The sequence below is a fragment of the Mauremys reevesii genome, linkage group 9, assembly GCF_016161935.1.
Source record: "Mauremys reevesii isolate NIE-2019 linkage group 9, ASM1616193v1, whole genome shotgun sequence".
NCBI classification, from domain to species: Eukaryota; Metazoa; Chordata; order Testudines; family Geoemydidae; genus Mauremys; species Mauremys reevesii.
Genome location: NC_052631.1, coordinates 32,753,731 through 32,767,945, shown reverse-complemented (window position 1 = coordinate 32,767,945; position 14,215 = coordinate 32,753,731). Strand labels below are relative to the sequence as shown.

Sequence of the window (14,215 nt, the reverse complement as noted above, 5' to 3'; positions counted from 1 at the left end):
GAGGTTGCCACCATGGTGAGGTCAGTAGTACTAGACAGATAACAGTGACTAGTGTTGGGCCCGTGTTTTAAAGACTCAGCTTGTGGCAGCTATTTTCTGCTTCCCCATTAGTTCAGTGCCTACTCTGAACGCTTACAGGTCCTGTTTCTAGGTCTGTAGCTTTTCTATGTGTTTGTTAAAGTATACACAATAGATCGGGGTGGCCAACCTGAGCCTGAGAAGGAGCTAGAATTTACCAATGTACATTGCCAAAGAGCCACAGTAATACGTCAGCAGTCCCGCATCAGCTCCCCCCGACCCTGCTCCCAGCGTCTCCCACCCACCGGCAGCCCCACCAATCAGCGCCTCCCCCATCCCTCCTCACATCTCCCGATCAGCTGTTTCATGGCATGCAGGAGGCTCTGGGGAGGAGGCGGGAAGGGATGGAGTAGGGGCGAGGCCTGTGGCAGAGCCAGGGGTTGAGCAGTGAGCACCCCCCGGCACACTGAAAAGTTGGTGCTTGTAGCTCCACCCCCGGAGTCAGTGCTTATACAAAGAGCCACATATTAACTTCTGAAGAGCCGCATGCGGCTCTGGAGCCACAGGGTGGCCACTCCTGCAATAGATGGTCTTTCCATTTAAAAACATCAAATAAAGAGTAGGTCATATCTGAAGGAGAAATCATAAGAGGTTTCAAAACGTCATACCTATTATTTAAATATCCCAGTCCAGCATCAAAAATCTTTTAACAGCATGTTCTCAAATGTCATTAGATTACAAAAATGTTACAAAATGTAACTGATTTTAAGCCATAACAACTTCCACGGAAAGGAAAAAAACAATTTGATACAGATGTGGTATGAAAAACAAAGTTAAGATTGACAATATACAGCATTATTATTTTAATCATCTTAATGTACGATAGGCATGCATGTCCAATGGAAATGGGCTATTAGATGAAAAAGAACATGAGCCAATGGACATCATGCCCTGAGATTGTTAGGCTCTCAGCTGAAAGGAAACCTGTTAGCAAAAAGTTTTAATGAAGTTATAAGTCATTTAGGAATTATTTGTGTTTGGCACAAAAGACAGTGAGCACCTGATGCCAAGTAACAATATTTAATATTGCATTTGCATTTCTACTGTGTTATACAGACATTTTATCAGGACTGCTCCAAACAGCATTTAAAACATCATACAATCACTGGATGTGAATTTAACTACTGAGAAAGGTTGAGTCAAGGTCCAGGTTTTCTCTTCCCACTTATCCAGGAATAACTCTACTGACATCAATTAAATTATACATAAAACTAGTCTGAGGAGAGAATCAGGCCAAAAAGCCCTTGGTTTTGCAATGTTTTAATATGAATTTCAAATATCAATAATACTGAGAATAATGAAGTATTGGCTAAAATATTATATGGTAGATGATGACATTTTGTTGTCAGGAAATACTAGCACATTTTATGAGAACTGAATTTTTTAGATATTTCATTGCAATAGCTAAAATTTTACCTCTATTGCTCAATTTCATTTCCTAAAAAGCCCGAAGCATACATCTTTACTTAAAACTTTTAACATGGATTTTATTAAAGGGACACCATTATGGGAATTGTAACAAGTGTGTTTTGAATGATTAATCATTTTTACACCACTTTGAATTACCTCATGGTATATGATTCCATAAATTTCCTTTCATGCATTTTTCTTTAATGTAGCATGTCTCAAAGAAGCACCTAATTAGAATATCGATTACTTTTATACTACTTACAAGCACTACACCTTCTGGGTAACATCAAACATAGAATAGATTTATTTACACCAGCATTTACAAGCATTAACCAATTGCAACTCAGTCACATCAGTGTAAAGCTGAAATTGACTGAAATAGAGTTATTCTGGAGAGTACCTCAGAGGTAAATGTGGCCCTATGTATAAAAAGAATATGGGGACCAATATTAAATAACTTCAATACTCAAACTTTACCATAGCATCAGTTACACAGAAGAGAGAAATTAATTCTCTTATCAATAGGTAACCCAGACCTTCCAGCATTTCATAGTTTCATAGATTCCAAGGTCGGATCATCTAAGTCTGACCTCTTCTATGACACAGGCCATAGAACTTCCCCAAAATAATTAGACAAACATCCAATCTTGATTTAAAAATTGTCAGTGTTGGAGAATAGATTGAGCTCTGAGTCTATCACTACAAAGCATGTTTTCTCATGTTTAATCATTCTCATGGCTCTTCTCTGGGGCCTCTCCAATTTATCAACATCCTTCTTGAACTATGGGCACCAGAACGGGACACAGTAGTGCCAGAGCAGCTGCACCAATGCCAAATATAGAGGTAAAATAATTTCTCTATTCCTACTTGAGATTCCCTGGTTTATGCATCTCAGGATCACATTAGCTCTTTTGACCACAGTGTCACATTGGGAACTCATTGTCCACCACAGCCTCCGAAACATCTTGACAGTCACTGCTTCCCAGGATAGAATCCCCCATTCTGTAAGTGTGGCCTACATTCTTTGTTCCTAGATGTATACATTCACATTTAGCCGTATTAAAATGTACATTTGCTTGTGCCCAGGTTATCAAGCGATCCCAGTCACCTGTCCTCTTCATTATTTGCCATTCCCCCAATTTTTGTCTCATCTGCCAACTTTATCAGTGATGACTTTATGTTTTCCACCAGGTCACTGATAAAAATGTTAAATGGTGTAGGTCCAAGAACCAATCCCCATGGGACTATTGGAAACAGACCCTCTCGGTGATGATTCCCTATTTACATTTTGAGTCCTAATAGTTTTTAATCCATTTAACGTATGTCATATTAATTTTACAGTGTGCTTAATTTTTTAATCAAAATGTTGTGTGGTTACGAGTCAAATGACTACTCACACTGGCATCATAAGGGGAATATAAAATATAAACTCAATATAGAATGAAGTACTTTTCTCTTAAAAAACATACTATTCAGGGGGTAGCCGTGTTAGTCTGTACCCACAAAAACAACAAGGAGTCCGGTCGCACCTTAAAGACTAACAGGTTTTTTTTTGTAGTGAGCAACTTTCCCTCTCCTGGCATTGACACCTCCTCATCAATTATTGGGAGTGGACTACATCCACCTTGATTGAATTGGCCCTATCAGCACTGGCTCTCCACTTGTAAGGTAACTCCCTTCTCTTCACGTGTCAGTATAACAATGCCTGCATCTGTAATTTTCACTCCATGCATCTGAAGAAGTGGGTTCTTTACCCACGAAAGCTGATGCCTAAATAAATTTGTTAGTATTTAAGGTACCACCGGACTCCTCATTGTTTTTGTGTTGGTACAATAATTCCAAAGCAGTACTGCATTAAAAACTTAGTTTCAGCTGTACTTACTATATTTCCCAGAAGTACAATGCAAGATACTACTGCTATATCATTTCTATCCTCCAAAATGTCGCTTTTAACTTGTTCATTATATGAAAGAATATGGAGATACACAGATTCAGATGCTATATACTTGACATTTGCCTTCTTTCGGACACTGGGATTAACAATTATACTTTTTGTGTAATTTGCAAATTACTTGCCTGTAAATCCAGGTGCACAGATACATGTAGCATTTAGACCTTCACTGTCACAAGTGCCACCATTTTGACAGCTGATGTTTACGCAAGGATCTTTGTATAATTCACAGTGCCGTCCTAGGAATGATAAATTAGTGTTATTGACATTATTTGTACTTGTGGTTAGTCAGAAATCATAATGTGGGCTGTCTGCCATATGGAATGAGGGCAATGATTGTTCTTCTCTCAGACACCAGTGTAATTCACAAGTAAGTTGCTGAAGACAATTGTAAAGCCAATGCAAGATCAGACTCAGATCGTATGTTTTTATAGTGATTTGGTCTTAAAGCATAGGACTCCCCTTCTCATCAAGGCTATGTCACCTCTTCAGGCATAGCAGGCCAGTTCCTGTTCTCAGACAATGGCAGCAGTGGAGTTTCTATGTCTATACAATTGTGTGATAAAGAAGCAGGTTGGCCAGCTGTTGAATATTCTTCAATGAAAATAACAGCTGCTATCTTCAGTAACAGTTCCAATTAATATGAAACTTAAAGTATAATATGTACACATTATTAAGCCTATTTTCTCCTTTTCCAGTAGGCTCAGATGGACTATGGTTTGTCATGGTATTAGAAATAGAAATCAACTTATTCAAACATATAGGTTAACATGATATGATTTTATTTGACTGGCAAGCCCCATCCCTCTTTCTTTGATCTCCTGCCTCAGAGCTTGATCTGTGTGAACTCAGTGGTTTCACTCTGCATCAGTTTGTGAGACCCTTATCGGGCACAAGGCAGGAAAGGATGGTAGATTCCCAACGGGATTGAGGAGAAAGGTCAGCTGCCACAATGGTATCATATATTATATTGTATCAGCTCTGAAAACACTACCACACAAGTAGACTCACTGAGCTCAATGGGACTGTTTTCATTCATAAAGTTACTCATTTTCCTAAGTGTTTACAGAGTCCTACAGGTGCAATGATATAAACTTGTTCAGGGTAAATTTAGGCATGCATTGGTGGTTGTTCTATGTAAAAACTGAGTAGTGTATTTCAAGGCTGACCTTTGATCTGTTGGTTGCTTTTGCTTGCATAATTCATCCCTTTTACTTTGTGATCCACTATATATACAATAGTTTATGCTGAAATGCTGAATACTCCATGCAGCCATAAGGGTACAACTTCACTGATCCTACTGTAGGGTCAAAATCTAAATGAGTAATTTTAAGTAACTATAATTAATTTATTTCAGTGGGTAATTTTGTGAGCTATGCTCACAGATTTTTGTTGGTATTGCCTTTCACTGTCCCGAAAATTATGTGCTTTACAGATGCACCACCAACTGGAAATCTAACAACACAACAAAATAAATAATTATTTGTTTCAGACAATCTGGAGCTTGTTTTGCCGTTTGTGACTGTACCACTGCTAAGTGCCCTGGCCAAAATCAGCCAGCAAAAAGCCAAGATTGGTTACTAGCCATATTGCACCTTCCATCGTTATTCCGTTTTTCCCAGCCTTTCTTGGCTACCGTAGCATCCATCCATCCAAAAAAAAATTAGGGGCAAATAGGCTGATGAGGAGGATGGTTACCAGTTTTTTTGTACCATCAGCTGAGGCTGATGATGAGGATGGATCCATCTTTTTCAGATTGTTTTACCTTTCGCTCTGGGGGGGGGGGGGGGGTGGGTGAGTAGATTGCCAAGCTATGCCCTGACCCGCGGACACCCGGGCCAATACCCCGATCAGCAGCCACACTAACCCTAATCCAGATACTACATCTTCATCTGAATCTCCCTGCCAGTACAGTACTGTGGTTTTATAGGCACATTTCTCCCTTTTTTCTTTCTTCTTGGTTGCACAAAGAAAAAGGTAAAACAGATTGAACATACAAAGGAAAACAATGATACTGAAAGTCCTGTGAAATGCAAAAAATAAACTGGAAAAATTAGAAGAGCAATTACACCTAGTCTCTTTCAGTTATTTGTACGTTTTCATCTTATGTTTCACTTGTAAGAGTAGAAGGCAAAACTGTTGAGAGAGAAATACACTTTTTAAGTTAAGGACGTCCATTTAACATCAGCTCCATATCAACAGATTGTGCCACACTTGCTAACTATGATTATATGTATGGTAACATTACATTTCTCAGAAATAACAGGCTCAACAAGACACAAATGTATTTCACTTAGGATATTTGTCAGGAATTACAGTCAATGCTAGATTTGAACTCTCTGGCATCAGCTATTTTATGAAAGGACATTAAGAAATTTACTAAATTACAAACCATTCCCATTCACTACAACATGCTTAAAATGAATTTAAGGAAAACACTTTAGCCTTCTGTCCATTCATGATAAATATTACAGGTTTCCCGTTTCAATAATGATATGGCTGAAGTCAAATTAATCTAAAAGAACTACTTTGATTAGATGCAATGTATACAGAGAAAGTGTTTTGTGAAATTTATGTCAGTTATTTTCTTATTTGTATTACTACTATATATTTATGGAAATGATATATCAAATGGTTGTTTTCACCTGACATGCTACAAAAATGATGGATATATCAGGAGTACAGGTATCTTTATAGTATCTTTATAATCCCAGCAATGAATAGCTCCAGATTCAGTGAGTTTTTTCATGGGTACAAGAGACTGACTTGCTGGAGAAGTGTGGGAAGAGAGAGTAACTTGGAGGGAGGGGAGTAACTGGTTCGGAAGTTAGCTAATGGTTATTAGCTACATTAGATTGGTGAGGGATGTGGGAGCATGAGGGTTGGAACAAGGCACTAAGAGAACTGAAGAGGGTTGGTGGGAAAAGTTGGGATGGAGCCTTCTGGGAAAGAAAAAAACAATACGAAATCATAGACACGTAGGGCTGGAAGGGACTTTGAGAAGTCATCAAGTCCAGCTCCCTGTGCTGTGGCAGAATCAAGTAAACCTAGACCATCCCCAACAGGTGTTTGCCCAACCTGTTTTTAAAAATGTCCAATGATGGGGATTCCACAACCTCCCTTAGAAGCCTATTCCACAGCTTAATTACCCTTACAGAAACATGACACATTTCACCTCCATCACTTCTATGCTTATATCTGTTCCCCTATCTCTTGTTTGTGTATTTTTTTGTTTTTGATCTATTCAGATGGTAATTTCTTCAATTATGGACCTATCTTATGTTTTATGTCTTTGGGTGCTGTAATACAAATTATAAATAATAAATAATAATAATAATATTATTCTGCAGGCCTGAATGAAAATGAAAATGAGAGGGATTTACATAATTTAGCTGGTAATGCATTTGTTCTATGCATACACTTAGTCTTGTTTTACAATGTCCTTTTCAGCTTGTGCTTTATCCTTGCCCATTCAAACAGTATTCCTTATGTCAGAATACTTGGCAAAATTCTGTAAGTCAGTTATGAGCTCTTTTATGGCCATCTGACCAGAAAAGAGCACATTTAAACATCAGTGTATTATGTTAACCAGCACAGAGAAAGAGGCTATCACATTATTTTGTTCCAATCAGACTTTGACTCCAAATCAGACAAAGGTCTCAGAAATTTACAAACAAAGCATTCAGTGTTGCCTGACAATTCTCCCTTGTACCCAAGAGTCTCCCTAGAAATTAATGAGCAAATATTTTTAGTGTCCATCTTATGGGCCCAGTTGTGCAAACACTTATGCATCTGAATAATTCGACTCTTTTGAGTAGTCCTATTAAAATAAATGAGTCTGATTCTCTACTGCTCTGCATTTTGTAGAGTCATGTACAACAGTGCAAAGTAGGTGTGAAATGCTACCAAACCAGGTAATAGTAATGTTCTATACCCACTTTACAACAGTGTAGGTGACTACACAAAGTGCAAGGCAATGGAGAATCAAGCCCAATGGAACTACTCAAAGTAGAAAGCACAATGACTTATAAAAAGTGTTTATAGGATTGAGACCCATGCTGGCATTTCAATCAAATGCACAAAATTAACTTCCTATAATTTTAGGGGTTAAAACTTTGGATTTTTTTTTGTTGGCGAGATACACTTCTTGTATTGGCCCAAATAGACTAGACATAAAGCAATAAAAAGCTGTGAGTTAAAGAGTAGAGCTGCTCAGAGAAGCTACTGAGAAAGAGCTGATGGGCTGGATGGGCTGATCAAAACAACAACTAGAACACACACACACACTAACAACAAACAGATAATAAATAGGAAAGGGACAGACCGATCCCAATGACAGGGCAAAAATAAACAGCAAAGGGAGAAAGTTTTTTGTGATGTTGTTTGTTGTTAAGGTAAAAGTGAGCCTTAACACTTAAGGGTTGTAACTTGCTTGGTGAGAGGTTGTGACGACTTGTGCCTCGGTGTGTGTGATGTGTTTTGTGTGTGTATCTGTGTTGTATCTGTGGGGCCTTGCCTTTCCCCGGTAGGGGGGGGGGAGTGGGAGGGAGTGGAAAGCCCGCCACTCAAGAGGCACTCTCTCTCGCCTCACTCAGCACGCTAAGTAAGTAATCTCTGGGACGGGGACCCTGGAGGTGTCACAAACATAAGCCTAGCCCGATGTGGCTTTGCATCTTACTGACTTCTGTGGTCATTGGGGATCGGGTCGTCTCTGCTGTGTCAGCTTCTGCAGAGCTGGGGCAGCACACAGAGGGACTCACACACGCAGCCGAGTGATATCAACAAGGAGACAGCAGAGCACCACACCGGTACCGCTCTGACAACAGTATTGACAGTTTAACATGAAGTTTAAGTCAAAAAGACCACTGTTTCCATTGTCACTGAAAAACTGCTGGTTAATTCCTCATACTTGGCCACTGGAATGATGCATTCTTCATCTAGTGGCAAAGAACAGAGCACACACCAATATGAAACATATACTTAGCCTCAAGCAGCAACTGACTGAGCTTCAGTCAAAAGAGATAATGATTTTTTCTTCGTTTGAGGACATGTTTAATGTTTCTTAAAACACTGTTCTTGCTCTCTCTCTGTGTGCATGTTTGTGTGTGTCTAAAAACAAAACATATGGTTTACTCTTTTTTAACTGAAAACAAAATCAATCTATTCTTAAAATATTCTGGATGAACAAAATGTAAAAAAAAAATTATTTATTTTACCAAATTCGTAGGAAATGTTATATGAAAGCAGAATCTGTTGAATCAGGTATGACATTGATTTCAGTCAACATGGAGGAGTGTTCATTGAATTATCATTACTTGTGAATTTTATGATTTGCAAATAAACTTCCAGATAACTGGTTACATTTTTATTTTTTCACTGCAGACAGTTTTAAATATAGGTTTTTGTTTCTGTGTTTTTAATTCATTACACTAGAGAAAATCCAACAGAAATCTGGAAAGTCCTCCAGGTAATGGTTCCCAGCAATAACCAATTACAAACTATATCCAACAGCCTCTTAAAAAACTATCACTTTAACTCACATCTTTAACGGGAACAGAGTAATCTAGTACACCTACAAAGTAATGACCTGAACAAGGAAATCCTTACCAAGTTAATTTTGTTCATATGAGTAATACCATTGACTTCAGTGGATCTACTTATGTAAGTAAGAATTACTCACTTGAATAAGGGTTGTTGGATCAGGACCTACTTTAAATTAATTTTCCTACTTTATGCAGTTGCATACCACATCTTAACTCCTCATTTCATAATTTTGTTATCCAGAAAGAAAGCATTAAAAAGCATGTGGAGTAAGCTATACTTACACAACAAGAGGCAAAAACATATTTTACCTTCATATTCAGCAAGGCATACACATTCATAGCTATTGACAAGATCTCTGCAGGTGGCAGCATTCTGGCAGGGTGCAGAAAGGCATTCATTATATTCCTCTTCACAATAAAGGCCATGGTAACCTAAAGCACATGTGGGGAAAAATAGAATAAGCTATGAAATGCTTCCTGATAAAAGGTAACAATTTAGCTATCTTGGATTGTGGGTAGATGGTCATTAATTGAAAAGGTATTGTGTCTTTAAGGCCACAGGCTATCTATTACACAAATAAAATGTATAAAAAAGGATAGTGAGTCTGATAGATGGAACTCTGTACATTTATTATATGGTGAACGACAACATTTCCTAGACTACAAAGACAGATGACCAAGACCATTACTGAGACTCTGAAGAAAATGTGTTTTGTTGTAGCAGTGAAATAATCCAATAAATACATAGTCACCAATTTTCATGATTAGCTTTGCCCTGCAGCAATTTCACTGGCTTGGAGTGATGAGGATTATGTAATACTACAGTTAGCATTTATGCTGTGTCTTCTTATACTTAACACTGTGCAAATTCAAAGTGCTGCACAAACATCTAACAATTCAATTTTCACAGTACTCGTGGGAGGTAGGCAAGTATTATAGCCTGATTCTGCACACGGAGCAAATGGAAGCATAGAAAGGCTATGCAACTTGCTAGTGGCACAACAGGATGAAAAATCATGAGTTATGTAATCTACTTGACCATCCAACATTTTGCATGGTCTAGTGGATCATGTCGTCATCTGTCTTAATACAATAACTCCTCACTTAACGTTGTAGTTATGTTCCTGAAAAATGTGACTTTAAGCAAAACGATTTTAAGCGCATCCAATTTCCCCATAAGAATTAATGTAAATGAGGGGGTTAGGTTCCAGGGAATTTTTGTTCACCATACAAAATACTATATTATATATACACACACACGCACACACACAGAGTATAAGTTTTAAACAAACAATTTAATACTGGTACACAGCGATGATGATTGTGAAGCTTGGTTGAGGTGGAGGAGTCAGAGGGTGGGATATTTCCCAGGGAATGCCTTATGGCTAAATGATGAACTAGCAAATGGCTGAGCCCTCAAGGATTAACTGACACATTCTACAAGGGAGCACGAATGGAGGGAGAGGAGACAGCATCGCAGAGACACACACCGTGTGTGTGTGAGAGAGAGAGGCACATTTCCCCTTTAAGTACACTGCCTTGTTAATTAGATCAGCTTGCTGAGAGCGCAGCTGCTGCCTGGAAGCTCCCTCCATCCTGAGCCCTGTCATGTGTCCCCCCTGCACTATGGAAGATGGGGTAAGTGGGGTGCAGGAGCGGGGGACTCAACTGTCGTTCTGCAACAAGCCCTGAGTAAGAAGCAATGCATAGTTGTGCTTCCCCAGGAAAGCAGACCAAAGACCATCTTGAGACCTTGCTCCAGGAAGGAAGTAATCTGCTCCATCATGATACTTAGTGCTGATTACTTCCTCATCTGTACTGGCCAATGCATTAGATTGGTAGAGCCTTAGCTCCACCCAGTCCCTGCCTCTGCAAGCTCACCTTCATGGGAGGGAGAATAGAGGTCTTGCAGAGGTTGCTTTTCACCCTCCCAGACTGGCGATGAAGATAGCTTGTGCAGGGGATGAGGGAGCCTTCTGCCTTCCTGCTCTCTTGTGCAAGCGGGTAAAGTGGATCACACATGGGCCATAAAGGTTGCGATACTCTCAACACCATCAAAATTTAATGATCAGCCCTGAGCACCCAACTCTCCATTCTTTGACTCGGATTTTTCCCTCAATAAAGAGTGCAGAATGGGCTTTGAGACTCTGATAAGGCTACTCTTTTTAGCCCATGTTCTCAAATATTGCAGTACACTATATTCTTCTTACAGACATCCACTTCCATATGGTTTTATTAGTATTTATTAAGCACTGAATATTCTCAACACTGTACATGACACCAGTGCAAAAAGTTCCTGTCCTGTAACAATATAAACAAAATTATTTTAGAAACTTGTTTCGAGCTTTGTCTATCTTTCCTACTGTCTTGCTGTTTATCTGGCTGTGAAGTGTGTTTTCAGAACAAATTAAAAAACCTTGGCAGTTAGAATTTTGGCATTTCATTTTAATTTTGAAGTATTTGTTCAGATTTGGAAACAAAAATAGCCTGGTGAAATTTCACCAGTTTTGAGTGGAAATTGGCTCATTCACTCAGACCTGATCAAATTTCAAATGCTCTTGACATTTCATTCTGACGAAGGCTAATTTTTACATAAAACATGTAATTACACATGTTTTGAAACTAAAATCATTGTTTCACAAAAGGCATGTAGAATTGCATGGAAAAGCCATATGCCACAGTACTTCATACTACATATTATAAACACATCTTTTCTCCACAACTACTCTAATTTTGAATGTATTGCCTCTCTGAGGTATCACAGCATCTTTTCCACTGAGCCCTGATGTGTAACTGGGATACAACACTATGAAAACTGTTTTGTAAATTATAATACAGTACTGGGTGTCATAGGCACAGGAACTAGAGGTGCAGGGGGTGCTGCAGCACTCCCAGGTTGTATGCGGGGCTGCTGGCCCTGTACCCAAGCCTCCACTCCCCAGCCCAGGGCTTGGGTCCTGGCTGCTGGTCATGCTCCCCGGCCTCTAGCCCCGTGCCTGGGGCTCCAATCCTGGGGCCCCGCACCCATTCCTCTGCTCCCCGGCACTCTGTCTGGAGCTCGGGTCCTGCCCACTGGCCCCATGCCCGAGAACCCGCACTCAGCCCCCCACAGTCGGGGCTCTGCTACTAGCCCCATGCCCGCCTCCAGCCTTTGCCTCCTTACCCCTGTCCGGGTCCCGCCCTCACGGAGACACGGCATTGGTCCCAGTGCCAGCTGCAGGGGGAGGGTGGACAGGGTAAGGGGCTGGCTTTCAGCACTCCCACTATTAAAAGGGTTTCAGCGCCACTGCTGGGCGTTAAAGCAGCGATTGTATATTTTAAAAAGTCTTGAATCACTTGTTTGTTACATATATTTATAAAAACAATGAATAAAGAAATAACTGGGAAAAGGGTCGCAAATATCAGTGTGCATGTAACAGTTCATAATGTGTGGGTTCTCCATTGTATTTTACATTTCATCAGAGAGTCTTTAGCTTGTTGTGCAAACAGTACTGCATTGCAGGAGTGGTTTCCCCCCCCCCCCAAAGAAGGAAGTGCAAAAGGCGCAAGAGTCTGATCTCAATTAATTGGTCTCAATTTAGAGTAACTCTGCTGGTCCAAGATCTTGCCAAGTCAAGGATAATTTAAAAAAAATGAAATATATTGAGATGCTATGGAGCAAGCTTCCTTTTCCACCATTACATCTTGTGGTTGCCTGAGACTGAGTGCAGTGCTTTCAAGTGCTTCCGTGTGCATGCAGTAATCTCTCAGGTAAATCATTTAGGCAATCAGTCTGTTACCTTCTTACGAATTTTTTGAGACGCCTGTTCTCCATACATTTCAGCTCTTTAAGACTGAAGAATTAACTATTTCCACTGTGTATATTATTCTCAACCATGTCAGCTAACTTGTGATGCATTGTATTTTTTAGATAGTAACATCTTTAGCCAATACTTATATCACAGAAATGGCAGGTATCTAACAGATTTTAAAAATGGTACATGGGACATACTTAGGCTAAACATACATGTATTTAGACATTTTAAGCATAAATATTTTCAAGTGTTTGTAATTACTTTTTTCTTGGAGGAAATATTCTGAATTGCATGATTAAACAATTGACTTCTGAAAATCAGTATTCACCTCCTTTTCATTTAAATATGACAGGTCACTTGCTGGTTTGAACTACAGTAAATGATGGATTGTCTGCAACTTTAAGTACTTAAATCAAGACTTATGTAACTCAGCTAGATGTTATGGGCCTATTACATGATCAGGTGAGTGAGGTTCAGGAGAACAGACAAGTTGATCATGATGGACCCTTCTGGCTTTAAAGTCTATGAGTTTATGTTGTCGAATACCACATACAATATGGAAAAGATGCCTTTTTTGCCCACTAGAGGGTGGATTGTGCCTATACACTCTATTTGAATCCTCAAGAGGAAAGGCATATAATGTTTTCATCCTGTTACCAAGAGCCTGATTCTAGTTGCATTGCAGAGAATAGCAACATTCTACAATGGGATCAGGCCATTGCTACTGCAGGGAAAGGTCATATTTTCATTTTCCTCCCATGAAACTAGGATGCACCACACAATTCTTAGCAAATCGTCCTGTTTTGTGTTAGTATTCTTTAATACGCTCTGAATGCATCAAGGATGCTTATACTGTTTACACATGTATCCCCTGTAATCTATATAAATCACTTTTATCTTTGCAGTCAGAGATTAAATGAATACATTGACCTGAGAGGAATCTTTTGTTGATAACTTCATCTGTCTCTGGCCTATTTATTAAAATTCTGCTGATTTTGTGTCAGAATCAATGAAAAAAATGGATTTCATCTTTGCGCTTGTACAGTGCACAGCTTATTCTATGTGTGACCAGACAAAAACAATGAATAATATCTGCATTATCCAGCAATTCTAACTGCTGAATCATCAGTGCAATGTTCTTCAGTGCCGCCTCAGCTGAAAAACACCTTCAGTTATGCAGTATGTTTTACAGGCAAAGTGGGCAACTGAACTTATACTTCTATTTTTCCCAGGGGAAGGTAGAACTTGAAAATACATTCAACTGCCACATCTTCATGTGGGCAGGCAGGACATAATGATGTGCATGTGCCCCCTACTCCTGGTTAGAGGTGTCCTTTCCCCTCACCCATTCAGGAGATGGTTGAAAAATGGGGAAAACTTTCTGGAAAAATCTGTCCCTGGTTTTCATTTCTAAAAAATTTGAAATTCATTATTTTCTA

The 14,215-nt window shown here is 39.4% G+C and overlaps 1 protein-coding gene across 3 annotated transcripts in view; it reads right to left on the bottom strand.

Moving 5' to 3' along the window:
* The window catches only part of DNER (delta/notch like EGF repeat containing), a 269,472-nt gene that overhangs the window by 23,155 nt on the left and 232,102 nt on the right, over positions 1-14,215 (bottom strand). For all 3 annotated transcript variants that reach the window (XM_039486808.1, XM_039486809.1, XM_039486810.1), the window contains exons 9-10: positions 9,292-9,414; positions 3,565-3,678 (exon numbers count right to left, since the gene is read on the bottom strand). In XM_039486808.1, the coding sequence (XP_039342742.1) occupies positions 3,565-3,678; positions 9,292-9,414 (237 nt within the window). The remainder of the gene's footprint in view (positions 1-3,564; positions 3,679-9,291; positions 9,415-14,215) is intronic.